This window comes from Thrips palmi, unplaced genomic scaffold (assembly GCF_012932325.1).
Source record: "Thrips palmi isolate BJ-2018 unplaced genomic scaffold, TpBJ-2018v1 HiC_scaffold_7, whole genome shotgun sequence".
In the NCBI taxonomy this organism is placed as follows: Eukaryota; Metazoa; Arthropoda; class Insecta; order Thysanoptera; family Thripidae; genus Thrips; species Thrips palmi.
In genome coordinates this window covers 10282953-10305892 of record NW_023144634.1, presented here as the reverse complement: position 1 = coordinate 10305892, position 22940 = coordinate 10282953, and the positions used below count along the sequence as shown (strand labels likewise).

General features: G+C 53.1%; 5 protein-coding genes across 9 annotated transcripts; 2 read left to right on the top strand and 3 right to left on the bottom strand.

The window, feature by feature from the left end:
- Positions 1 to 188: 188 nt before the first annotated feature.
- LOC117652843 (DNA-directed RNA polymerase II subunit GRINL1A) lies at positions 189 to 2058 on the top strand. The gene is made up of 5 exons (XM_034398000.1): positions 189 to 204; positions 308 to 550; positions 622 to 909; positions 987 to 1440; positions 1516 to 2058. The coding sequence occupies exons 2-5, from the start codon at positions 363 to 365 to the stop codon at positions 1738 to 1740; spliced, it is 1155 nt and encodes a 384-aa protein (XP_034253891.1). The 5' UTR covers positions 189 to 204; positions 308 to 362; the 3' UTR covers positions 1741 to 2058.
- Positions 1913 to 4439, bottom strand: LOC117652841 (testicular acid phosphatase homolog). 2 transcript variants are annotated; one of them, XM_034397998.1, is made up of 7 exons: positions 3684 to 4439; positions 3518 to 3616; positions 3203 to 3442; positions 2925 to 3110; positions 2713 to 2836; positions 2420 to 2643; positions 1913 to 2346 (listed from the first exon to the last, which is right to left on the bottom strand). In XM_034397998.1, the coding sequence occupies exons 1-7, from the start codon at positions 3909 to 3911 to the stop codon at positions 2197 to 2199; spliced, it is 1251 nt and encodes a 416-aa protein (XP_034253889.1). In that variant the 5' UTR covers positions 3912 to 4439; the 3' UTR covers positions 1913 to 2196. The 2 variants fall into 2 exon arrangements, with proteins under 2 accessions (XP_034253889.1, XP_034253890.1); XM_034397999.1 differs by having other exon boundaries at positions 3518 to 3608; positions 3684 to 3873.
- A 203-nt stretch (positions 4440 to 4642) lies between these two features.
- Positions 4643 to 10909, bottom strand: LOC117652839 (probable multidrug resistance-associated protein lethal(2)03659). Of its 3 annotated transcripts, none has more exons than XM_034397993.1 (7): positions 10774 to 10909; positions 7159 to 9902; positions 6864 to 7085; positions 6539 to 6775; positions 6245 to 6419; positions 6052 to 6156; positions 4643 to 5942 (listed from the first exon to the last, which is right to left on the bottom strand). In XM_034397993.1, the coding sequence occupies exons 2-7, from the start codon at positions 9853 to 9855 to the stop codon at positions 5518 to 5520; spliced, it is 3861 nt and encodes a 1286-aa protein (XP_034253884.1). In that variant the 5' UTR covers positions 9856 to 9902; positions 10774 to 10909; the 3' UTR covers positions 4643 to 5517. The 3 variants fall into 3 exon arrangements, with proteins under 3 accessions (XP_034253884.1, XP_034253883.1, XP_034253885.1); XM_034397992.1 differs by lacking the exon at positions 10774 to 10909 and adding an exon at positions 10301 to 10647; XM_034397994.1 differs by lacking the exon at positions 10774 to 10909 and adding an exon at positions 10080 to 10268.
- A 475-nt stretch (positions 10910 to 11384) lies between these two features.
- On the bottom strand, positions 11385 to 22394 carry LOC117652555. Of its 2 annotated transcripts, none has more exons than XM_034397566.1 (9): positions 22038 to 22394; positions 17961 to 18143; positions 17718 to 17890; positions 17350 to 17578; positions 13683 to 13865; positions 13354 to 13543; positions 12826 to 13269; positions 12535 to 12720; positions 11385 to 12465 (listed from the first exon to the last, which is right to left on the bottom strand). In XM_034397566.1, the coding sequence occupies exons 1-9, from the start codon at positions 22066 to 22068 to the stop codon at positions 11859 to 11861; spliced, it is 2226 nt and encodes a 741-aa protein (XP_034253457.1). In that variant the 5' UTR covers positions 22069 to 22394; the 3' UTR covers positions 11385 to 11858. The 2 variants fall into 2 exon arrangements, with proteins under 2 accessions (XP_034253457.1, XP_034253456.1); XM_034397565.1 differs by lacking the exon at positions 22038 to 22394 and adding an exon at positions 21007 to 21280.
- LOC117652556 (lipase 3-like) lies at positions 14332 to 14805 on the top strand. Its single transcript, XM_034397567.1, has 2 exons — positions 14332 to 14398; positions 14468 to 14805. Exons 1-2 carry the CDS (start codon positions 14333 to 14335, stop codon positions 14777 to 14779), a joined length of 378 nt encoding a protein of 125 aa, XP_034253458.1. The 5' UTR covers position 14332; the 3' UTR covers positions 14780 to 14805.
- Positions 22395 to 22940: the final 546 nt, after the last annotated feature.

Here is a 22940-nt window from a genome sequence, read left to right as displayed (position 1 = left end):
ATTACTAACTCAAAAATCATATTAAAAATATTTTAATATAAAATTTGTTTTAGTTCTTATAAGTGCCAACAACCATTTATGAAAAGTTAAAACACCGTTTCGTTATTTTTTGTGTAAGACTGTTGGCAACATCGTAACTTTTTTTGTTTGTTGTTGTTGTTGTTGTTGTTGTTTAGTTTACGCCGTGTCGTTGAGTGTCGTGGTGCAAGTTCTTTTCAGCCTTTTCCAAAAGTTTATGTCGCAATGTTTCATTATTTTCTAGCTTGAAAGTCTGTCATCGTCATGTTCTTATTCTGATTCACTGTAGACATTAGCATCGTAGAGTGTCACATCCTACTAACGTCAAAAGAAGAGGCTATATAATGGATCCTCAGCCTGTTCCCTCTGCTGCTTCTTTGGTTGCAAAACCTGAGTCCATCATCAAGAAAGTTCCAGGAAAACTGGTCCCCCTTCCTAAGGAAAAGGATGTGTATATGGGTGATCTTTCTAAGAAAAGCGTCGCGGAGCTCAAAGAGCTTTTGGAACGTCAAGTTAGAATCTTGTCAAACAAGTAAGAGATGGTCATTTAATTGATTGCGGGGTTCACAAAAATGACAATTTATTTATTCTTTTGTGCTCCAGGTCTCTAGTTAACAAGCTTGCTGACAAAGGAAGCAAAGCTACTGAACTCAAAGAAAGGATTGAAAAGGAGTTACAATCTAGAGATGATGTCAATAAAGCAGCAAATCTTTTATCGGCTATGAGTCTTAATCAACTGAATGCCCTTGAATGGACAGGCCATTGCACTCCAGGTCTTCGTTACAAACATCCAACTCATGAATCAGTCACTAACATAGATTATGAGGAAACTGATCCTCTAAAAATCTTAGTCTCTCACAGTGGAACAACAGATCACCAAAAACATCTAAGGTAAAATATTGCTTCACTTATGATGGTTTTCTAGTCTTTTCATGATTGATTATAATAATATCCTGTTTGCTTTGAAGGATTTTGAAGCCAGAGGCGAGCCTCATCAAGCCTGAAGATCTCATTGTTTCTGATGAGGATCATAATGATGAAAATATTCAAAGAGTGGAATCGAAACAAGATAAAGAATCAGATGTAATAAGGAATGAAACCTCTGATCCTCAAGAAAACAAAGAAAAGTGGGAGCAGAAGTTTTCACCAACATTTCCTCTCCCTGATGAGCCTGAGCCATTTGCACATTTTATTTGTGAACGTTATGGCCACAAAGAAGCAAAAGAAAGGTTTAAACCAAATAAACCACTGAAGCCATTCACAGGTTCATTTCCTCTGAAGCCTACTGGCAGAGTGTCATCCAAGCCTAAACGTTGGGAAGAAACCAATGTAACCCCACCCTTGCCACTTCATCCTGATACTAAGTTACTCTCCATTGAGGAATCTCTTGAACTTCAGCGTGAGCAGAACCAGAAACTTAAGGTAATTTTGAATATTTTTACATCATTTTATTTTTTTTCAATAATATTTCTGACATTTTGCTTTGTGTAATTGTAGGAGGTACAAATGAGACATGCTGCTGAAAAGTTATCTTCTCTTCATGGAATTAGAATGGCCGAAGATATTCCCATTAGTATTGTTAATAGCATGGCCTACAGAGGGCAGGCGGAATGTAACAGTGATTCAGATGACGATTGTCTGAATGATACTGAACTTGAAGAAAATCATGATGAAGACCAGCTCGACACTGGGACAACTGTTGTCTATACTGTTGAGACATAGCTGCAACAAATTTTTTCATAAAAACGTAACTTTTTTTTTTTTTTTTGAAAATGTGATTTTCCATGTAAGTACCCTTACTTCTCTGTGTTCCATACCAACTTATCTGTTTCATCCTGTAATTTCTTAAACATATTTGAAAGCATGAGTGTTTATTGTATGAAATGCTCATTAGTATTTAGTAAGCCAATGCTTTATTTGTCACTTACTACCTTTTTCTGTTCTTGTATTCATTATTAATTTATTGCACTAACTTGAAGCAAAGTTACATACAGACGATAAAAGCACAACGACCAGTTACAATAAAATTTCTAGATTTGATTTCATGCTTATGCATGTCAGACAGAATGTCTCCAGAGAGGCACAGACAAGGGCACAGACTAAACTAATGACCTAAAAACAACAACTAAACCTACATAATCTGAACAACAGTGAGGACTTAATATTAGTTCAAATATTTTAATTATTACATTCTGTTTCCCATTCACTTGGTTTTATTGCAACATGGGACAAAGCTGAAACAAAAGAATCCAATGAGCAGATCTCATCACAACCATTGAGGCTCAACTGGATTGGATCTGTGGTTGAGCTCGAATTCATGTAGAAAAGCTGTAACAAAAAAGATTCTTGTAAAACCCAGGTGACAAAGGGAGGGCATGGTCATTCTGTTATAAGATCTTACCTTGACAAAGTCTGTGCTCTCTCCGAGTCCTGGGGGTCCTGCATGGAGTTCTATTAGTATAGCAGCTCCAATATCTGGTTTAGAAGTTTCATCAAAGCCCAGCGCCCTCATGACATTAAGTACAGTCATATCGTGTCCTGCAATGAGGAACACTTCATGTTTTTGATCTAATGAGTGCTTGTGATTTTCAACCATTTTTTCTATCATATCATTAATTAGTGGACCTGAAAGGATTGTCATCATTATTATCATGATACCCACAATCATTTATCAATGTGAACATAAATGCGCACCACCAACAAAACGTTTCATGGACGGAGTTTGAGAGAATATTTTAACTGAGATAGTGGCTATCTCTTTCATCTTCTCAGGATAGATTTCTTTGGTCCAATCAGGCAGCTTATGTCCATTGGCTTCCTAATAATGTGAAGCATAATAAAAGGATTCAGATAAACCACCAGCTCAATTTTAAATAAAGGGAAATACCCAAGCCAGCCAGCCATACCTCAATTTCTAATGTGTTGAAGAGAAACTCAACATCTAGTACAGTTGACACATTTTGACCAGTGTTAGCAGAAAGATGTCTGTATAAATCTGCAATATCTGTATTAATTTTGGAAATTTCTTCAGACTGATAGGCTTCTTTAAGTTCTTTGTCATAGCGAGGGCACTTCTTTTTAACAGTAATTAACTGAGAGGAAAACAAAATGCACCTAGTTTAACATAACTTTTCATTTAAAAAAAGGAAAAAGTAACATAGAACGCATCACTACTGCATTTTACCTGATCAAGAGAGCGAGGAGTAGAATGAATTGGGATTGGATGCCAGTTGAAACCTGGGAGCCATATTTCAGAAGTTGATGGGGGCTGCAAGCCAGCAAGCAATGCACCCGCACTCATAATAACCCTGTCTGCATAGCTACTTCTGACAAGTAAGCGCTCAGATGAGTACGTTTCTCCTAATAATTCTGCATATCTGGATCTCAGGTATTTTCCGAGTTTGTACATCTGAAGCTTTCCTTTCTGGAAAAAAACATAAGTATTTAATAAAACTTACTGCGATAAATTCATCTGAAAATTGCTTGCAAAAATACATACATTTGTTAAGGCACCCCATCCACCTGGCCAATATTTTATATCATTGTATGGATCTGTTGCGTACGATTCAGTTGGATTCCTGTCACCGTGCCTAAAAATCTAAAACAAATGACGTAACGATAGGTTGAAAGTAGTGAATAAACTGACCTTTGACAAAACCACTTACCACATAAGCAACTTTGATATCTGGTTTTCCGTCTCCATCCTTATCAGCAAATGCTACGTAAGCTAGAAGAATGGCAAATATTGCAATTCCGAGCACACTGACGGTGAAGCACTTCATTCTTTGATTCTTGTGTTTTATCAAGTTACTGGTCAACGTAAATTGTGAGGAGGTCGTCATTGCTGGCTGATCGTGGTATCGGTACTCCGCACTTTGACTACTGTCTCTCATTAGGTTTGCAATGAAATCCAAACACCAAGAGACCTGTCACTTGAACCGCGTCTTCCAGACTCGTCTCTTCATCAGAGTCTAGTTTGCTTGTCCGGGTACACCCCTCAAGACAGCCTTGTTTACAAGTTACCTGAGTACTTAAGACGTACTCGGGAATCAACAAGTTTCCTAACTAATACTTAGGTTATGGTCGCTAAGGGTAATAGAATGGACTGCTTTGTCAGCTTGTCTGCTAGTGGAAGTTCTCCTCTGGGTCGGGTTTGCAGTGTGTGTGTCGATGATAAGAAGGGGGAATGACCCGCAGCAGCATTCCGTAACTACCCCGTTTGCGACAATATTTTGGCTTGAATGTGGCACAAAACGCGCGCCGCGACGATCAGCTGACTTCGACTTCCTGCCTTGGCCGTTCTTGCGTGGAAAAAAAATGATATTTACAAAATTTTGTGTTTTGTCAAAGTTTATGTTTCACTTTAAAAGAAAACAAATTGGTCTGATGTTGATGTCAGGGCGATGCGAGCTCTTCATCTCAAGACTCGCAGTAGCCGTGGTCGTTCGTTTGGAAAGGTTGTACCACTGAGCGGCCTGGCCTGTCGTTTGGGATGCCTACCTCGGAGGCGGCAGGCTGTCGTGAAAACCGCCTTAGGCTGTGGCACCATCAGGTTCAGAATTTTCTGTCTCCCCCGCGACTCGTGGAAGAGGGAAGAAAAAAATTTAAGGTGATAAAAACTAAATTGGTAAGTGAATTTTATTTTAATTCAACATGTAAAAAAATCAGTCATCATATCAACAAGGCACAAAAGTTACACATATGGTGTGTACAGCGTTGATTGCAAATCAACTGAGCTTTAACACAAGAATGCAATTAGCAAGAATAGAAACACATAAATGTCCCAATAGATTGAAAGATTTAAGTACATCTTCCACATCATTTGTACTGCATTGACTGATATGTCGACATTCTAAAATTTAAATCAACTGCAGTGCTTCACATGCTGAGTTAAGTAATCCAGAGTGCACATCTAACATAAATATCAGTGTATTTTCAGCATATAAAGAATTTAAAATTAGAGTAACAGATTTTTTTTTTAATAATTTAAATGAACAAAGTGGAACAAAAAACATGAAAATTTTCATTTGAACACTATAAACAAAATATAATGAACCCTTCTCATAAATCACAAGATATCACTATTAAGTTCTAGAGCACCAGACTCCATGATGGAAGTTACAAAAATGAAACTCCTTTAATACTAACATAAGGAAGTTTGATCAGGTACCAATAAAGTTGGTTACAGGCGAAGATTCAAGTAAAAAATTAACATTATAAAGGTAATAAAATTATAATTTATTAAGTGGGCAAGAAATAAAGACTCATAGTGTGACCGTCACCTTAAAAAAGAACTATGTTACCTGCTCCCACTACGGGGATGGACATTCAATAACAGACAAAGCGACACCAAAGAGCAGGAGCAAATACTGTAGGAATATTGTTCACAGATACAATTTCTTGCATTGTAAGAAACTGAATGAGCTGGGCAGTGTCAAAAGATACATCAAATGGGGTAACACTGACAAGGTACACAGAAATAAACTAGCAAAGAAAAAGTCATTTTCCAGCTTCAATTTGATGAGTTTTCATTCTATTACTGGCTTGCTCTGCCATGGACTTGAGAGTAGCACTATTTGTCTGACCAGTTTGGTTAACCAATTTAGTCAGAAGCCCCGTGGGGTTCTGAAGGAGGTCATGGGGCTTGCCGAATTCAGCCACTTGGCCACCATCCATGACAAGTATTTTATCACAATCCATGACAGTGTCAAGACGATGAGCTACTGTCAAAACAGTACAAGCTGAGAACTTGTGCCTTATTGTAGTCTGGATTAATTGATCAGTGTATGTATCCATATTTGCAGTGGCTTCATCAAGAATCAAAATCTTATTCTGCCTTAATATGGCCCGTGCCAGACACACAAGCTGCCTCTGGCCAACACTCAAATTACTGCCACCTTCTGTCACAACAAACTGCAGCCCACCTAAAAATGATAGGAAACAGAAAATCAGATCAAATAGAGAAGCAATGGTACCCAGAGATGAAACTTTAATATCAGCTCCACATGAATTAAATTTAAGTTCAATACATACCATTCATTTCTTCTACATATGACTTTAGTTCAACATCTCCCAGTGCTCGCCAAAGATCTTCATCTTTATACTGTTCGAAAGGGTCAAGATTGTGCCTCAAGGATCCTGCAAACCAGTCAAAAATAATAAATTACAAAATTTATATACCAAGCTTTTAGACAGTAACTGTTCGGATGTAAACTTAAAGGCATACCAGTAAAAAGTACAGGCTCCTGAGGGATAACTGACAAATGAGAGCGCAAATCTTGAAGACCCATTTTGCTTGTGTCTAATTTATCAATAATAATAGTTCCTTCAATAGGATACAATTGGAAAAGGGCACTCAGTAATGAAGACTTGCCAGCTCCGGTTCGACCAACTATACCAATCTAGAAAAATATTGGTGAAGAATTAAAGAAGTTGTTTGTCATGGTGTCAATTTATTTTACAAGCTCTAAGTTTGCAATGGCAAGAATATTTTCATTCTAAAATTGCTTTGCTTTCTTACTTTTTCTCCAGATTTGATGAAAAAGTTAAGTTTCTTGAGCACAGGAGGATCAGTAGAGGAGTAACGGAGACAGACATTCTGGAAGGTGATATCTCCACAGGTTGGCCAATCGACAGGCAGATTGTGTTCAGGTTTTGTCAAAAGTCTTGACTCTTCACTTTCAACTTTGTGGAATTCCAAAACACGTTCTACTGAAGTCATATAGTTTTCCACTTCAGCTGCTTGACGCATGGCCCACTAAAATCAACAGATAGTAACTTGTTAAATAAAAGATCAGGTGCAGTAATAATAAATTTTGAGGTAAAAAATTCAAAGAATATTTTACCTGGCACATAAAAACTAGAGAAAGCGCCTGTGTGATGGTGAGGCCAACCTCTCCACCTTTAAAGTCATCCTCCAAAAATAAAAAGCTGAAGATGACCAGCATTGTGTAACCACTACACACAAGATCCAACCAATAAGCAAATGCTCTACCAGTGCCAAGTGAATAGAAAACCGCTGAGGAGTTCATATTTTGTTTGCTATCAAATTCTCTTGATAAATCGTCCTGCAACAAAATTAAAGAAAAATTAGAAACAATTCAAGGTAGTGATAAACAAGATAAAGGTTGAGAAACTCACCGATGCGTGCATTGATCTGATTGTGACAAGCCCCTCAATAGTAGCATTTGTGTGCGTGTACATGGGACTGCTGGACAAGCCCTCTAGTCTTTTCAAACTTCGAGACGTCATCATGAACAGTTGGCGAAGCAAGGAGAAAATCACACCCATCACAAGGGCAGGCAACACAAGCCAGTAATTGACCACACAGATGATACAAAGAACGCCAACTAAATGCATGGCCACCTCCAGGAAATCAGAAAGAGTGCCAGGAAGCTTTTCATCAACAACACCAATATCTCTGGAGAATCTTGTTAAAATACGTCCAGATGGATTGTTGTCAAAAAAGTACATGGTGGCATTGGAGACAGTATTAAACATGGTATCATGCAATCTTTTAGAGCCTTCCATACAGCAGTACACGAATGCAATTATTCTGCTCAAATTCATAAAAACTGTGATGGCTATCAGAGCTCCAAAGACATACAAGCATTTATCTTGGTCCATTTCTCCCAATATAGGAAGTGATGTGGTGTTCCCTTTTTGAAATACATACTGTTCAAGATCAACCCAATAGGAAGTCCAATAATCACCACCACTTATAGAGCCTTGAGAAAGTGCAAGGAATAACACAAGAAGGATAAATGTTGGCAGACCACCAGCTGCTTTGAAGTAAGATTGATAAATCCTCCAGGTCACTTTCCCCTTTGATTTCATTTCTTCCGGCACGTCAAATTCATCATCTGAAGCTGTACTGTGAATCGAAAGTCTCCTCTGCAGTGGATCTTTGACAGGATTCTCCTCATTTTCTGCTTCTGTCTTCATTAAATCAGACAATTCTGTGCCACATTTCTGCAAGTCGCCAAAAGTGCCTTGGGCCTTTATGGATCCATTTTTCATCATTACAATGAATTCGACGTTGTTGAGATACTGCAACTGATGAGTGCATAGAATAACTATTTTCCCTGTCAGGAAACCATTGATGCAATCGTCAAAGAGGTGGCGGCCCACATGAGTGTCAACAGCTGAGAGGGGATCGTCCAAAAGATAAATGTCAGCCCTTCTATAAACAGCTCGAGCTAAATTTATCCTAGCTCTCTGTCCACCACTGAGTGAATGTCCATGTTCCCCAACCTGGGTCTTATCACCCCGAGGAAATTGCTTGAAATCCTCTTCTAATGCACAAACTTTGACAACTTCTTTGTAACGTTGTTTATCCATAGGAAGGCCAAAGAGGATATTTTGTACAACTGTGCCAGCAAACAGCCATGGTTCTTGTGATGCATAAGAAATTGACCCCTGGATGTTCATTGCTCCAGTGACATGCGGTATTTCTCGTAAAATTAATTGTAACAATGATGACTTGCCTGATCCTACTTGACCAATAACACCAACCAGCATTCCTGGAGAAATGGAAAGATTTAAGTTTTCCAGGGTGTTGAACTGCTGGTCTTCTGTCCACTTGGCATCTACATTCTTCAAAAGCACTTCAGTACTTCCAGTTATGCTCTGGCTAGTCATTATTGCACTGGACTCAGGCTTCAGGAGAAACTCTTCCATTCTTCTGATGGCAACAACACATTCTGCTAACTTTTGAATTGCCATTGGGAAGTAAATGGTTAAACTTTCTTGCAGAATATTAAAGTACATAATAGTAGAAAAAATTCTGTCTGCAGTGATAGCATTTCCTGAGAGAGCAAAGTGAAGCACACACAGGAAAAAGGAAACCTTTGTGAGAAATAAGGAACATGCAAAGGCTATTCCAGTATAGTAAAGCTTGGATCTGATGACATTAACTTCTTTTCTTCTTGAAATTTCAACCAATTTTGAAAACCGTTTTTCCCATGCATACATCTTGATTGCTTGGATTCCCTGAATGATTTCATTCATGAGTTGGATTCTTCTATCAGATCTCTTAGCTGTCTTTTCACGAAGAGTGGATGATTTTCTGGCCAGAAGAGCTTGTACTGGTACAAATAAAACAAGGGCCGACAGTCCAACAAAGGCAGACACACCAACTTCCTGCCATAGAAAATATGTCACAACCACTGAACAAACTATGCCTCCTAAAGCATCAGGCAGAAACAAGGGAGCAAAGTCAAAACGACTCGCATCATTTGTCAGCAAGTTTATAACATATCCACCAGAAACTCCTGCACTGGATGAAATAGAAACTCTCAACAATTTGCGGTACAGAAGGGATGAGAGGGACACACGAACCCTCATTCCTAAGTACATTAGGCCAAAGATAAAAGGGTGTATGCCAAACTGGTGTAGAAACACTGACACAGCTACACCTGAGGCATAAATAGTAGCCTCTTCAGCAGTAACAGTGCTGTTTGTTTGAAAATAATTAAGGAATTTTCCAAGTAAGATTGGTTGTCCTAGTTTAATGGTGAGATCAAAAATAAAAATACCAAAGGCCAAGAAAAATAGTTCCCATCCAATGAAGGCTCGAAGGCAAGCCCATAAACTGGGTACTTTCCGCTTCCCATTGGCACAACTTTTCTTCTGTTGTTCATTCCACAGGTCTTCAAGTTGATCACCAACCTGCTTCGAATCATACTCATCCAAAGGCTCACAGAGATCTGATAGAACTAAGTCTCGTTTATACCCCTTCCAAAACAGGCCAAATGTCCAAGTAAACATCAGAGAGGACAAAATGTTTGCTTTGGCCCTAGGATTCGGGGGTTGTGCCGTTTTCTTGAGTGAATCCATTTCTTATGTGTGTCTCTAAGAACAGCTTCTTTTAAGTACAATAAAACCTGAAAAAAAGAAAACAATAAATAAGTTACTAAATTTTATCTCACCCAACAACACAAAAAGGCAGATAAGCAAATCGAAGGAACCACATTGTAAAGTACATTGTTGTCAAAATGATAACACATGCATGATTTAGAGGTTGGATTCTCCGTTGGATCAATAAAATCTCAGCAAAGTACCATTCAGGATAAAGCAAATCAGGGTCAAAAGACAGGACAAAGAACCATTGCGCTCCCGAAACAATAAACCTAAAAGTAAGCCACGAGGCATCGAGGGGAATGTGACAGCCACCACGGGTTTTCGGTATTTCGGAGCGGCGGAACGCTCCTGGGTTCGTTTGCGAACGGAAACACGAGCAAAATGTAATGGCCGGCAATCCGCGTTCGCTGAGTATACGTACAGATGTTGGCAGGAGGCTGCGCCGTGTCAAGCATCACCGCGACGGGCCCGTTTAACCCACTTTCAAGCAGCTGATCTTAACTTGAGTTCAATCCGGCCCGTGACAGCCGCCAGCCGGGCCAGCAGAAGCCGCAATAGGTCACGGCCCTCGGCCGGCCAATGGGAACGCAGAGCACAGCGGGGCTACTTCCCTACTTCCCCTCCACCCCACACGACACGGAGTGCAGCAGCGCGGGCCTTTCAAACCAAGCAGCACTCTGATGCCGTCTCCGAGGAGCCAAGAGCCAAAGTCATGACAACGCCCGTCAATTTCACATCACTACCGGCCAATTTTTGCCTAGCTTGTCCAAGTCAGATTCATTTAAACGTGGAAACGACAGGTCGAGATGACGTCATTGATGCCCCCGCTCCCCTGCTTGTCGTAAAGCCTGTCGCTGCGTGCTGCCATGCCAGCCGTGCCGCCTCCATACTCACCTCGTTCGGAACGGGTCTTGGAGGCCAGGCCTTCCAGGCGCGGCGCAGCGCGGCACGACGCGGTGCGGCACTGGAAAGGCGCCTCTCTCTTTTCAGGCTCCACCCGGCTCAAAACTGTTCTTTAAACTGAAGCGGCACCGGCGCCGCGCGTCCCCGTCCCGTCCCCACGAGGCGTCGCGACGCGGACGCCGCCGTCCGCGATCGTCCGCGGTGGTGGGGCGGGCGCAAGCGGGCGCCCGGAAGGGGCGGGGCGGGGCGGGGCGGGGCGGGGCAGGGAAGCCTATACCAGATAACACTGCTTGCTGTACACACACACACAGACACAGTAGCAGCCAGTGGCAGTGCATTTGGCGTCGGGCTGCGTTCGAATCGAATCGACCCACCGTCCGGATGCAGCCAGCCCGACGCACTGAAGCGGGGAGCAAGCGAAGTAGGGGGCAAGCGCTGCCCTCGGCCGGGCCTGGGCCTGGGCTGGGCCTGGCCTCGGTCGTATCGGCACCCACACTGTGGGGCAGAGGCCGGTTGTCCCGAGTTTCCTTTGCGGGTCCCGACCCTATCAGGTCAGGTGGAGGATTAAGGCAAGGGGTAGGTCAGGAAGTACGGAGTCGCCGTGCTGACGTAGGCATCATTTAATAATACTCATCGAGTAGACACATCTATTCACCAACACATACAGTAGCCATTGCACGTCAACACATAACACATCACTCCTTGTACTCTTATGTTCGTTTAAAACTCAGCATATAAGGTGCTTTGCAGTTCCTCTGCTCGGGTCACACAAAAGTAAAGACGATAAAATGAACACATAGTAACATGCAAATGTAAAACACGGGAAAGGATAAGACGATGAAAATGGGACTTGAGATATGCCTTGTATCACAGGGAGCGGTGGTTCCGCCGAAAATTAAACTAGTCGGTATACGTAAGCTACCACAAAAACAACAACAACAAATACTACTTCAATCATTTCATACGTATAAAATTAAAAACAGAGTGACGACGGGCCCTGCTCACGCACAGCAACTCGCGCTTCCTATTACGCAATCTAGTCAACACGGCCCAGCCGCCTCGAGACTGGCGTCGTGTCACCGGTGCGGCTCGCTGAGGTACCGCTCGAGCCTCCTGCTGGTCCTGAAGGTCCTAGTGCTCGTGTCCAGGCCGTCGGCGACGTGCAGCGCCCGCTCGCTGCGGAACAGGCCCGCGTCCTGGACGTCCTGGAGCGGCACGGGGTGCTGCACGGGGTGCGGCAGAGACAGGGACGGCCCGCTGAAGCTGTTGCTGCTGCTGAAGCATCCGAGGAAGGGGTTGTCCCTCAGGAAGTCCTGCGGTGAGGGCGACGCATCAACGCAGAACGACCCGCCGACGGGGTCCTGCGGCACTGCGAGCAGGTCCTGGGAGCGGTATGCGCCAGCGTCCTGGAGGGGCTGCAGGAAAGCGGGGTTCACGTAGGCCGCGCTGTCCAGGTCGTGCAGGGGCGGCGACGCCCAGTCCCTGCAGTCCCGGCCCGGCGGCGTGCCCTGGCCAAGGTCCTGGCACTGCTGCTGGCTGCGCTGGTGCACGGCGAAGAGCGGCGAGCCGAACACAGAGTCCACGTCGGTGTCCACCTCGCTGCTGGCCGTCAGCGGCGTCAAGCTGGTCGTCGTGCAGGTGCGCCGCGCCGTGCGGCCGAGCCCCAGCAGCCCTTGGTGGGCCCTGCAACACGAAAGCGGAACGTCACCACGGCCCCTCTGGATTGCCGAGCGAGGCCGCGGCGAGACGGACCTCACGAACGTGGTCCAGGTGTGAATCCTGGCGCGGCGGCAGGGCTGGCAAGGACTGTAGCGCGCCGACGAGGGCGACGGCGAGCGCTGCGAGGAGCGGCGCAGCGCGCACCGGTGCGGGCACGAGTTGGTCCGAGCTCGCGGCCTGGACATCCTGGACCGCACGGGACGCCAGCACAGGCTCAGTCTGCAACACAGAGTGCGTCAGCACGAAGGAATCCCCAACAGTCGCTCTGTCTCTCTCACACTCATGCAGCATTCCTTGGGTGCGAGAGAGGCAGTACGTCCTTACCCGCCGGGCGTCGCCTGGTTGCCGCTGCTGTCGCTGCTGAAGCTACCCGTGCTGCCGCTCGCGCTCATGGGCGCGGTGGCGGTGGCGAGGGTGGTGGACAGCGTCACGTCAGGGTGGTCGGAGACGGTGGTCATCTCGGGGGCCACGCGGCAGCAGGCGGCCGCGCCGTACTCCCCGGGCACGGCGTAGGCGGCGGCGTGCGAGGACGCCGACGACCAGCGGCCGATGCAGCGCGGCAGCCAGACCAGCGACCGGCCCGCCGAGCGACCCGCCGAGCGCAGCGGCGTGAGGCCGCAGCTCAGCCACTGCCAGGCCATGTCCTTGGCCACGACGCGGAACCGGCCGCCCGACTTGAGGTACACCACGAAGTTGAGCACGAAGCTGAGCTGGAACAGCCAGAACAGCAGGCTGCGGGACCACTTGAGCTGCAGCTTCCGGCACAACCTGCAACGAAGAGAAGACAGTTATTTCCGAAAGAGTTTCGTACTTCGACAGATGGGCGCCCAGCCCGGCCCACCCCCGACTCACCAGAAAATGTAGGCCTCGCGCTTGGCGCCACTGCTTGACGGCGGCCGGTACAGCGACACGTCCCAGTAGAGCTCCACGGTCTCCACCACGCCGAGCGGCAGCTGCAGCAGCAGGTACAGCAGCGAGAACAGCACGAGCGTGCGCGCCGCCGCGTCGCTGCTGTAGTACGCGCCGTCGTGGGCCGTGCCCGCTGCAAGCACAAGCAGGCCGTCAGCCGGGCCTGGCCCCGAACAGGCATCTCGTCGCTCTGTCTCTCTCGCACTCGAGGAGCGTCTCGCGGGGGTGCGAGAGAGACAGAGCGACAGCACACCGTTCGCGGGATAGCTCACCGAACAGCGACCGCCGCAGTGAGTCGGAGCGCCTCAGCCTCAGGAACAGCATCACGTTGCTCACGAAGATGAGCGTCCCGGGCAGGTAGGTGCTGAGCGCCACGTAGACGTACACCGCCACCACCGAGCTGTGGCTGTTGTGCTCGCAGCGCTGGTAGTCGAAGGCGCTGTACTGCTCGAAGCCTGCGAGCAGAGAGTGGACAGTGAGGAGAGGACCACTTTTCGCTTTGCACCCAGTGCAACCGCGTCACCTCCAAGGCGGTCTCGAAAAGGATCATTTGGGGGCACAATATCCAGGGCGGCAAACTTCCTACTAAACAGTGAGCACGTAACGAGGCGCGGCAAATAGGCAGTGAATCCACACCTGGCACATCGGCACGGCCCGAAGTGCGTGGGCCCCAGTGCGATAAGAGCTTCCCCTTCGCCTTGCCGGCCTTGTCGGCCTTGCCCCGGACCCCCGCCCACACTCCCTCCCCGCGCGCCGCAGTGCCGGCCCGGCCGGCGCCATGCTGCCCTGCACAGCCTGGCCGTGCTGGCTGCTGCCGGCCGTGCTAGCCGTCGGGCTGGCGGGCCCCGGGGCCGCGGCCTCCACGCCGCCCCCCGGCGACATGGCCGCCCACAGCCGCATCGCCGAGATGCTCCACAACGCCATGGACGCCGCGTCCCTCTTCATCCCGGACGGCTGGACCAGCGCCTTCCCGCAGCCGCTGTCCACGGTGCGTAGGGCGAGAGGAATGAAAACGGACGGCGGCGCCGCGACTCGAACCCGCGACCTCGCGCCGCAGGTGGAACTGCTGGAGCGCTGGGACTACCCGGCGGAGACGTGGCAGGTGGAGACGGCCGACGGCCACATCCTGGTGCTGCACCGCGTGCCGGCGCAGGGCAAGCCCGCCGTGCTGCTGCTGCACGGCCTGTTCTGCTCGTCGGCCGAGTGGCTGCTCGCCGGCCCGGACCGGTCGCTCGGTAAGCCACCCACGCCGAGGTCCCGGGTTCGAATACCGACTCGCGAGGCGCCCTTTCCCTTTCTCCACCGCAAGGGCAGCCCTGCAGCTCTACGACGCGGGCTACGACGTGTGGCTCGCCAACTTCAGGGGTAACCCCTACTCGCTCGGCCACCGGGACATCACCACGCTGCAGGCCGCCTTCTGGAACTACAGGTCAGTGCCCATTTCCAAGTGGTGCCCTGTCTCTCTCGCCCACGTGGGCCGCTCCGCTGCAGTGCGACAGAGACGGAGCGTCGCAGCCTGCCGGCCCCGCGGGGTCGATGGACTTGCGGCCACTTGCATGCGATGCGCAGATACCCTCTCCGATGCAACTATTAACCAAACCGATTCAAGTGGCTCGCGAGGAGAACGGCCGATAAGCAGGCGTCTCCGTGCAGAAACCAATTAGCGGCAAACGGCGGAGGGACAGGGAGGAAGGCGCCCGGCGGGTAGGCAGTCCCGCCGGCACACCGGCGTCCTCATTGCCTACCCTCCAGGCGCCCGGCGGGTAGGCAGTCCCGCCGCACACCGGCGTCCTCATTGCCTACCCTCCAGGCGCCCGGCGGGTAGGCAGTCCCGCCGCACACCGGCGTCCTCATTGCCTACCCTCCAGGCGCCCGGCGGGTAGGCAGTCCCGCCGCACACCGGCGTCCTCATTGCCTACCCTCCAGGCGCCCGGCGGGTAGGCAGTCCCGCCGCACACCGGCGTCCTCATTGCCTACCCTCCAGGCGCCCGGCGGGTAGGCAGTCCCGCCGCACACCGGCGTCCTCATTGCCTACCCTCCAGGCGCCCGGCGGGTAGGCAGTCCCGCCGCACACCGGCGCCCGCATTGCCTACCCTCCAGGCGCTCTGAGCGTGCGGCGGCCGGCACAGCTTCCACGAGCACGGCGTGCTGGACCTGAGGGCCATGCTGGCCGAGGTGCACGCCAACGCGCCGGGCCCGGTGACCGTGGTGGGGCACTCGTTGGGCACGACGGCGCTGCTGGCGCTGCTGGCGGAGCGGCCGGAGGACAACGCCCTGGTGCGCCACGCCGTGCTGCTGGGGCCCGTCGCCTCGCTGCGGGGCGTCGCCTCGCCCTTCCTGCGCGTGCTGGCCCACTACGGCCACGTCGTGGGGGTGAGTGGAGGGGGCAGAAGGCCTCCCAGACCGCCCCGCCGACCCCACCCCCTGGGCGGCCCAGTACAGTGGCACGGTGCTCGCGGCTGTCGCGGCGCAGCGCCTGTTGCAGCTGCTGGGCCTGGAGCAGGTGTTGGTCATGGGGGGCTTCACGTCGCGCGCGATGTCGCTGCTCTGCCACCCCGGCGCACCCACGGCCGACATGTGCAAGCTGGCGGTGTTCGCAGTGGCGGGCCACAGCCCGGACCTCTTCGACGCCGTGAGTGCACTCCGAGCCGCGTTCCCACGCCGACATTTGTTTCGCCACTCTTTTTATTTGCGACACTCTTTTATCTGGCTTTGTTCGTTTGGGTCGGCAGGAGCTGCTGCCTCAGATCATGATCCAGTACGCGTCGGGCGCGTCCGTCAGGACGCTCATCCATCTGAGCGAGTGTCTGGTCGCTGGTAACGTCCTTTTCAATTAATGGGAGAAAGGGGACACGCAGCGACACTCACGCACACCAGTTGACTCCGCCGCATCGCCCATTATTACACAGCCATCAGGCTGATGCCGAACTCGGTCGCTCTGTCTCTCTCGCACTCGTAAGGAGCAGCCCGTGAGTGTGAGAGAGACAGAAACCCGGTTCGGAATCAGAAACGCAGCAAACGCGGAACGGTATCGCTCATTTCATCAGTCCGACCGTTATCTCGGCGTGTTGACAGAGGCCTTCGTCAGGGGGACGAGCCCGGCGGGGGCGGGTCAGGGCGGCCACCACGCCACTGCGTCCTACAACCTGGCCGCCATCAAGGTGCCCCTGACACTGGTGTACGCCAACAACGACCTCATCAGCGGCTCGCAAGTCAGTACACTGCCACAGTAGCAATGCCTTTATCTCGGGCGAGGCGAAAGTCTCACTCGAGTCCTGAACTCGGTAGTGGCGGTGGGTGACGCATGGTGTCGCATGGCCCCTATCAGCTTCCGTCTGCTCCGCAACGTTGAGCAATCTCAGACAGGGAAACTAGCAGCGCGGTCTTAAAATGAAAGCTGCATAAAAACGCCGCCTGTCTCGTAGATAACACGGTGCTTTCTTCCACTCGTAATCTCTTTCTCTCTCTCCCCCTCCCGGCCTCCCGGCGCAGGAAGCCCTGTGGCTGTTCGACCGGCTCAAGAACGTGTCCTCGGTGTTCGAGGTGCCGCACCCCACCTTCAACCACATGGACTACTTGTTCGCCAACGACCCGCGCGAGGTGCTGTACAACTTCGTGGTGGACGACGTGCAGCTGCACTCGCCGCTGCCGCCGGGCGGCGCGGGCGGCCAGGGAAGCCCCGGCGAGGCGGGCGGCGGGGAGGGCCGCGGCGCGCCAACGACGCCAACGACGCCCTCGGCGTGGACGCCGCGGCCCGCAGACGGCTCGGCGAGCAGCGCGCGTCCATCAGCTCAATTAGACTGACATATTTATTCTCGAGGCGAGGAGAGGGTGAGGGCAGATTAAATGGAAATGTACCGGCTCTGGGAGCGCGTTGTGCGTTCGCGTCGTTCGCGTTCCAGACCGTCGGGGGTTTCCCGGGCGAAAGTCCGGCCATACCTGAGAAGTGCCACTTGGTGAGGGCCACCAGGATGAGGGTGATGTACACGACGGCCACGGTGCGTCTGGCCGCGCGCACCGCCACCTGCGGGTACGCCGGGTTCCTGGCGCGCAGCGGCCGCCACACCACCAGCAGGCGCTCCACCGTCAGCGCCGTCTGCAGCCACTGGGACGTCATCGGGAACATGGAGACCAGGATCTTGTGCATGCGGCACACGGTTTCGTTGTTCTGCGCACACCAAACAGGCCGACCGGCAAACGCATCAGAAAGGGGGTGGATTTCGCGTAACCAGAAGAGCGGTATGTCGTTCTGTCTCTCTCGCACCCGCACGGAGAGCCCCATGAGTGCGACAGAGACAGCTGCTCACCAAGAAGAGCGTGTTGAAGGCGGGGTGGTGCGAGCGCCAGTAGCCGAGGAAGTAGGTGAAGATGAGGGCGCCCATGTCGGACATGGACAGGGCGCGCAGGTACACTGCCAAGCTGGTGCCGCGCATGGGCCGGCTGGACCACACGCGCAGCGCGAACACGTTCAGCACCATGCCTGCGGAGAGGAGGAACGGGGTCAGTGGCGCAGTGCGGCGAGGCAGTCCGAGAGGCGACATGGTCCTTACCGATGAGCACCACGGGCAGCGTGAAGTAGGCGTAGATGAAGCGGACGAAGGCGACGAAGGGCTGCAGGTCCAGCACCCAGTAGGCGCGCACCTCGCAGGGCCAGCTCTCCTCCACCGTGCTCGCGTCCACGCCGCGCAGCGGCAGGAAGTCCAGCACGGACGGCGGGTACGGGCAAGCGGCGCCTGGAAGACGACAAAAAACGGCGAGTCAGGCGGGGATTCGAACCCGGGGCCCGGGCCGCGAGGGCTGTTTGCCCGAGGGCGTTCACCGGGGCGGCTCTGACGTCGCGCAGACGTCACCGAGGCCCTGTGGCCGCGCCCCGTGCAGCCCGAGTTTGGCTTGGGTAAAGGCAAGCAGAAATCCCTTCCCTTCCCTGGCGGCCCTGGTCGCCCTGCTGCGCCTGTCGCCCATCCATCACCTCAAGGAGGACGTTGAAGGCGAAGGGCATCCTCCACACAGGGCACATGCATTAGCCAATTGGCTTGACGGCGGCCCCGCGTCCATACCCCACGCGCGCCCCCCATGCGCGGAGTATCGCCAACACGTGCTCGCGGCGCGCAAATCAAGAAAGCAACCCGCCGGTCCGGTCGCTGGCATTGTTTGCAGTGGCGCGGCGGTCGCGGAGTCCACGCAGGTGCGGACAAGACTGCAGTGTAGTGTCGCAATGCGCGCACGCGGCGGCATCGGCACCACAAGAAAATAGCGCACCGCGCACCGAGAGAGGCAAGTAGCATTCTAATGGCCGGCCTCCATAGAAATAAGCCAGGCGGAACTCCGCGCCCACGTGACTGCCAACTCGGGCAGTCGCTTGCGCATGCAGTATCCCCGGGCTCATTTCTTCTGAGTGATAGTACATAGGACAGTGACCAACAGTAAGGCGCCCCGCTGCCCCGTCCCCTTCAAGGAGTGCCCCAGTCCCACGTGGGTGCTCCGACGGCGGCAGGGCCGTGGCAGGGCCGTGGGGGTGGATTCAGTGTCAGGTTTTATGAACTGAAGAAGGCCGCCCACTCGAGGAAGGGAGGGCAGGGTGCGGAGCTGCGCGGCGCCGCCACGGGTAGGTGGGCTGCCGGCACAGTGGCGGACACTGCAGTCTGCAGCGAGCCCATTCCAAAGCAGAAGCAGGAGGCCAGTCTCTGTCTCTCTCGAACCCTCGCGGAGAGCTACGTGAGTGCGAGAGAGACACACAAGGGCGGCGCGCCAAATTCGCACAGGGAGGGAAAATCCGCGACCCATGACGCTGGCGGCAGACTGATCCCAAGTGGAAGTCCTCTCCCTCGCACTCGTGGGGCGTCCCGTGTGAGTCCGAGAGAGACAGGCCGACGAAAGCACTGTTGGGAATCACTCCCCTGGACGTAACCAATGCCCGCGCACCTGAGAAGGTTGGGGGCGGGGGAGGGGAGGGGAGGGTTGTCGCCGACGGATATACGACTTGTGTTCGGCGTAGCGGCGATGCGGCGAGGCGGCGTGGCTAGGCCGGCGTGTGGCGGCGTTGCGAAAGGTACCCCGTCAAAGAAGAGTAGTTGCTCGCCAACGCCTCCCGCCTCCTCCGCCCAGAGCAGAGTGCAGCGCAGCGCATGCAGCGCGTCGTCGAGGTCAGCAAGCAGACGCCGCGCATGCACTTCAATTTTTGCGGAAACGGAAAAAAAGAGTCGCTGGCGGCGGGAATCCTGGATCCTCGGCGTCGCGCGCCGCGTCGGAGGCGCCGGACCGCACCGGACGTGCCCGCCGTGCCTTCTCTTTCATTTTACCAGGAATGCGCGTCGGGTCGGGGCGTCCGGGCCGCACCGCGCTCACTCGGCCGGCGTCGCGGCTTCCCTCAGCACGCCCGGCGCAGCACCCACGCAACGCGCTGGGCACGCGTGGCGGTTGGGTTGCCGACCGGCGCCTCGCTAGGGGCGCCGCCTCGCAGGGCGCGGGTAGGCAACCCAGCCTACGGCCAAGCGCAGCGGGACGCGAAGGGCATGGCGGGGCGTAAGAAACTTAGGCGTCTTCTCCTACGACTGGCAGTGGCGATGAAGGCCAGGCAGTCGGCAACCCTTCCGTCACCACACCTGGGGGTGAGTCAAACCGCCGCGAAACCTCGGCACTGGGACGGCCCCAAGGGCGGGCCGGGCTGAGTCAACCAGCAATACTTTGGCACCGGCAGCGTCTGCAGGCTGATTCCGAAAAGTCGCTCTGTCTCTCTCGCTCCCCCGTGGAGCGCCCCACGCGTGCGAGAGAGACAGCGCGTTCGGAGGATGAGACCGCAGGAGGCCGTAAGCAAGTGTGTCGTTAGAGGCATCGGGACTGCCGGCGTGCCGCGCACCGGCCGCCCATCGAAATAGCACGGGAATAGGAAGTGCTGCCGCGTGCACTCTGTCGAAAGCATCATCGCCGATACGAGCCTCAGTGACAGTCACACAGTGTGCGCGCACGCCCCCAGAGCGTTTTGCTGACGGCAGCACAGACGGCCCAGAACCGTTAACCACCAATCACACCCGCCTCGCATTACATTACAAACACGCTTCGGTTTTGCCCGGGTTAGCCGTGCGTAAGTGTGCGGGCGCGCGTACTTTTCCCCTCGGTGCTCAAGACACGCGGGGGGGGGGGGGGGAGGCGCTGGACGATAAGGGAGGGGGAAGGGCAGACGATTAAGACGCGTGTGACTGTCGGACTGTCACACTGTCACATTCCTCCCTGGTCCGTGCACCCAAGCCGGTCGGGCCGGGCCCCACCACCAGACCACCCAGTCCATGCCACGACAGAGGGCACTCCATGGGCACACACACGCTGCCGAGAATGAACCAAACTAAAAGGAAATTATCAAGTCGTGGAGGTGTTGACGCGACACCTGGCACAAGTATGGGCACGACTCAAAGGCAAATAGCTCTGGAGTAAGGCGCACATCGTTATCGCGACTCGTGCGTGACACTCGAGTGACACGGGGGTGACACTGGAGTGACAAGGGCACGCGCCAGACGAAGGTCAAACAAGAGGGTCCAGTCGCGAGCACACGCTACCAGCGCGGGCCTAGACTCCAGGCGCTCCAGGGTGATGGTGACGTACCATGGTAATCGGTGATTCTTCTATCCAGGACGTAGTCAGGCGGCCAGGAGGCCAAGGCGGGTGCGATCGGGGCCACCGGGTACAAGGGGTGGGCGACAGGCGCCAGGGGTGCTAAGGGTGCCGCCAGGGACGCACACCCTGCCCCCGCCACCATCGCCCCCGCCGCCCCGGCCCCCGACGAGGCGTTGGAGCACATGTGGGGCACGGCGGTCGAGGAGGTCTCCCATCTTCCAGACACGGCAGCCGACTGCTAACTGCCCGCCGGGGCTGCCCCGGCCCATAGGCCCGCCATAGGCCTCGAGCCTTGTCTGGCCCAAGCGAGCTACGCGCTACGCGTGCGGTGGCAGTGGCGCGGGCGGAGCGACGGGCGGGACGGCGGGGCGGCGGAGCACGGCGGCCACGGGGAGGCTCGGGGATCGGCTTGGCCGAGACGGCGCGGAACGGGACGGGCACAGCAGGGCACAGCAGGGCACAGTGCCCCGAGACTCGGACAACGGGCGGCCGAGCGGCGGGGCCGGGTGGGGCTGCACGGCGACACACACGCCAAAGACAACCTCGACCGCCTCCTCCTCCTCCACTGACCTGGACGCCGACCAGCGATGGAAGGGAGGGGCGGCGAGGGGGGAACGCCCGACTTGGTTCGAGGGGCACAAGGACACGGGGTGCTCGAGGGGCGCGAGGCGCCACAGAAGTCCCGCGTTTTGCCTACCTTCGCTGGAGGCTGTAAAGGCTGGAGAGCCCCCCCCCCCTCAAACAACTTGGCCCGAACTGGGACGCTGGACCGGACTTCACCCTCCGTCCGGCCAAAACAAGTTCTCTGCGGCCGGAAAATCGGAGGAAGAAAATGAGTCTTGCCGCCTGGAGGGCCTGGACACCGACACAATGGCCAAGGCCGCTCGGCCGCTCGCTCTGCGAGTGGAAGCCGCACGCCGCCCTGTTCGAGTTGTCAAGGTGCTGCTGGAAGGGAAAGAGAAAAGTGCCTCAAGGCTCTCCTTTCCGTCTTCGTCGACTCGCTGCACTCGAGTACTCACTGCTGTTGGCCGAGACGGCTCCCCTTTCCATATCATCCGTAGACTCCGTCGACGGCGTGGACGCTGACGGCTGCCGTTTGCAGGTGTTGCTGGACTCCTTGGTCTCGTTCCCGGACGTCCCGGCCTCGGCAAGCCAGCGGCAGCAGCACCGCGTCGCGGCCGCAACTCGAATACATCACACAATTTTATTATTTATCAGCGGCACCTCGGTCGGGCCTAGAGCACTTTGGGCACTTTGACGAAGCGGTCTACGAGACGATCTGGTCAGTTTTGGAGGTTGTCATCGTGCGCGTATTTTTGTTATTGTTTACACCCGCCGGCCGGGTGCTCCTCCGCCTTGCTGTGTGTGACTGCGAGACTGTAGTGCCAACTTCCGTAGGGCTGCGTTCGAAAACGACTCAGAGGAATGGATTTGCCGCATGGACTTCTCTGTGACAGGGCAATGGCAAGGTGTTAAAAAGATTCAATTTCTAATCCACGCCCTTCATTCTACGTACCACGGGCGTTTTATTGACAAGTTTAGAAACGAGTAGGAGAAACGACAGGACTTCCCTCTACTAGTGACTGTGCAGTTCGATGGTGAATTGGTACCTAATTCAAGATAGACACGAGGAGCGGGCAGTAGTAGAGCGAGAAGGCAACTCCCTGGCGAAAGGAAGTGAGTTCAATCGGGAGTGGCGAGGTAAAAGGGCCGTAGAGTATTTTTAATTTTTTCTATCATCGAAGCCGGACCTCGCCAGCATCCGCCCGGTCTGATGGGTCACACCGGGCGCGTGTGGCTGTGGCCGGCAGGCCGGCAGGCTTTCCCCTTCCGCGCCGCCCAACTCTCCCATTCATTTTATTTTATTTTTCTTTGTCCACGTACAAACCGCACCGAGGTCCCATCTCTGTTGCACTCATGGC

Coding starts and splice junctions, on each gene's coding strand:
- LOC117652555 (XM_034397565.1), bottom strand. CDS start 21,202: ATGTGCTCCAACGCCTCGTCGGGGGCCGGGGCGGCGGGGGCGATGGTG. Junction 17,891..17,960: donor GCTGCCCGTGGTGCTCATCG/GTAAGGACCATG, acceptor TCCTCTCCGCAG/GCATGGTGCTGAACGTGTTC. Junction 12,721..12,825: donor AACCAGGCGACGCCCGGCGG/GTAAGGACGTAC, acceptor TCTGTGTTGCAG/ACTGAGCCTGTGCTGGCGTC.
- LOC117652843 (XM_034398000.1), top strand. CDS start 363: ATGGATCCTCAGCCTGTTCCCTCTGCTGCTTCTTTGGTTGCAAAACCT. Junction 551..621: donor GTTAGAATCTTGTCAAACAA/GTAAGAGATGGT, acceptor TTTGTGCTCCAG/GTCTCTAGTTAACAAGCTTG. Junction 910..986: donor GATCACCAAAAACATCTAAG/GTAAAATATTGC, acceptor TTTGCTTTGAAG/GATTTTGAAGCCAGAGGCGA.
- LOC117652839 (XM_034397993.1), bottom strand. CDS start 9,855: ATGGATTCACTCAAGAAAACGGCACAACCCCCGAATCCTAGGGCCAAA. Junction 7,086..7,158: donor TCAGATCAATGCACGCATCG/GTGAGTTTCTCA, acceptor ATTTTGTTGCAG/GACGATTTATCAAGAGAATT. Junction 5,943..6,051: donor ATATGTAGAAGAAATGAATG/GTATGTATTGAA, acceptor TATCATTTTTAG/GTGGGCTGCAGTTTGTTGTG.
- LOC117652556 (XM_034397567.1), top strand. CDS start 14,333: ATGGACGCCGCGTCCCTCTTCATCCCGGACGGCTGGACCAGCGCCTTC. Junction 14,399..14,467: donor TCCCGCAGCCGCTGTCCACG/GTGCGTAGGGCG, acceptor CTCGCGCCGCAG/GTGGAACTGCTGGAGCGCTG.
- LOC117652841 (XM_034397998.1), bottom strand. CDS start 3,911: ATGAGAGACAGTAGTCAAAGTGCGGAGTACCGATACCACGATCAGCCA. Junction 3,111..3,202: donor CTCCTCGCTCTCTTGATCAG/GTAAAATGCAGT, acceptor TTTTCCTCTCAG/TTAATTACTGTTAAAAAGAA. Junction 2,837..2,924: donor TCAACACATTAGAAATTGAG/GTATGGCTGGCT, acceptor TCACATTATTAG/GAAGCCAATGGACATAAGCT.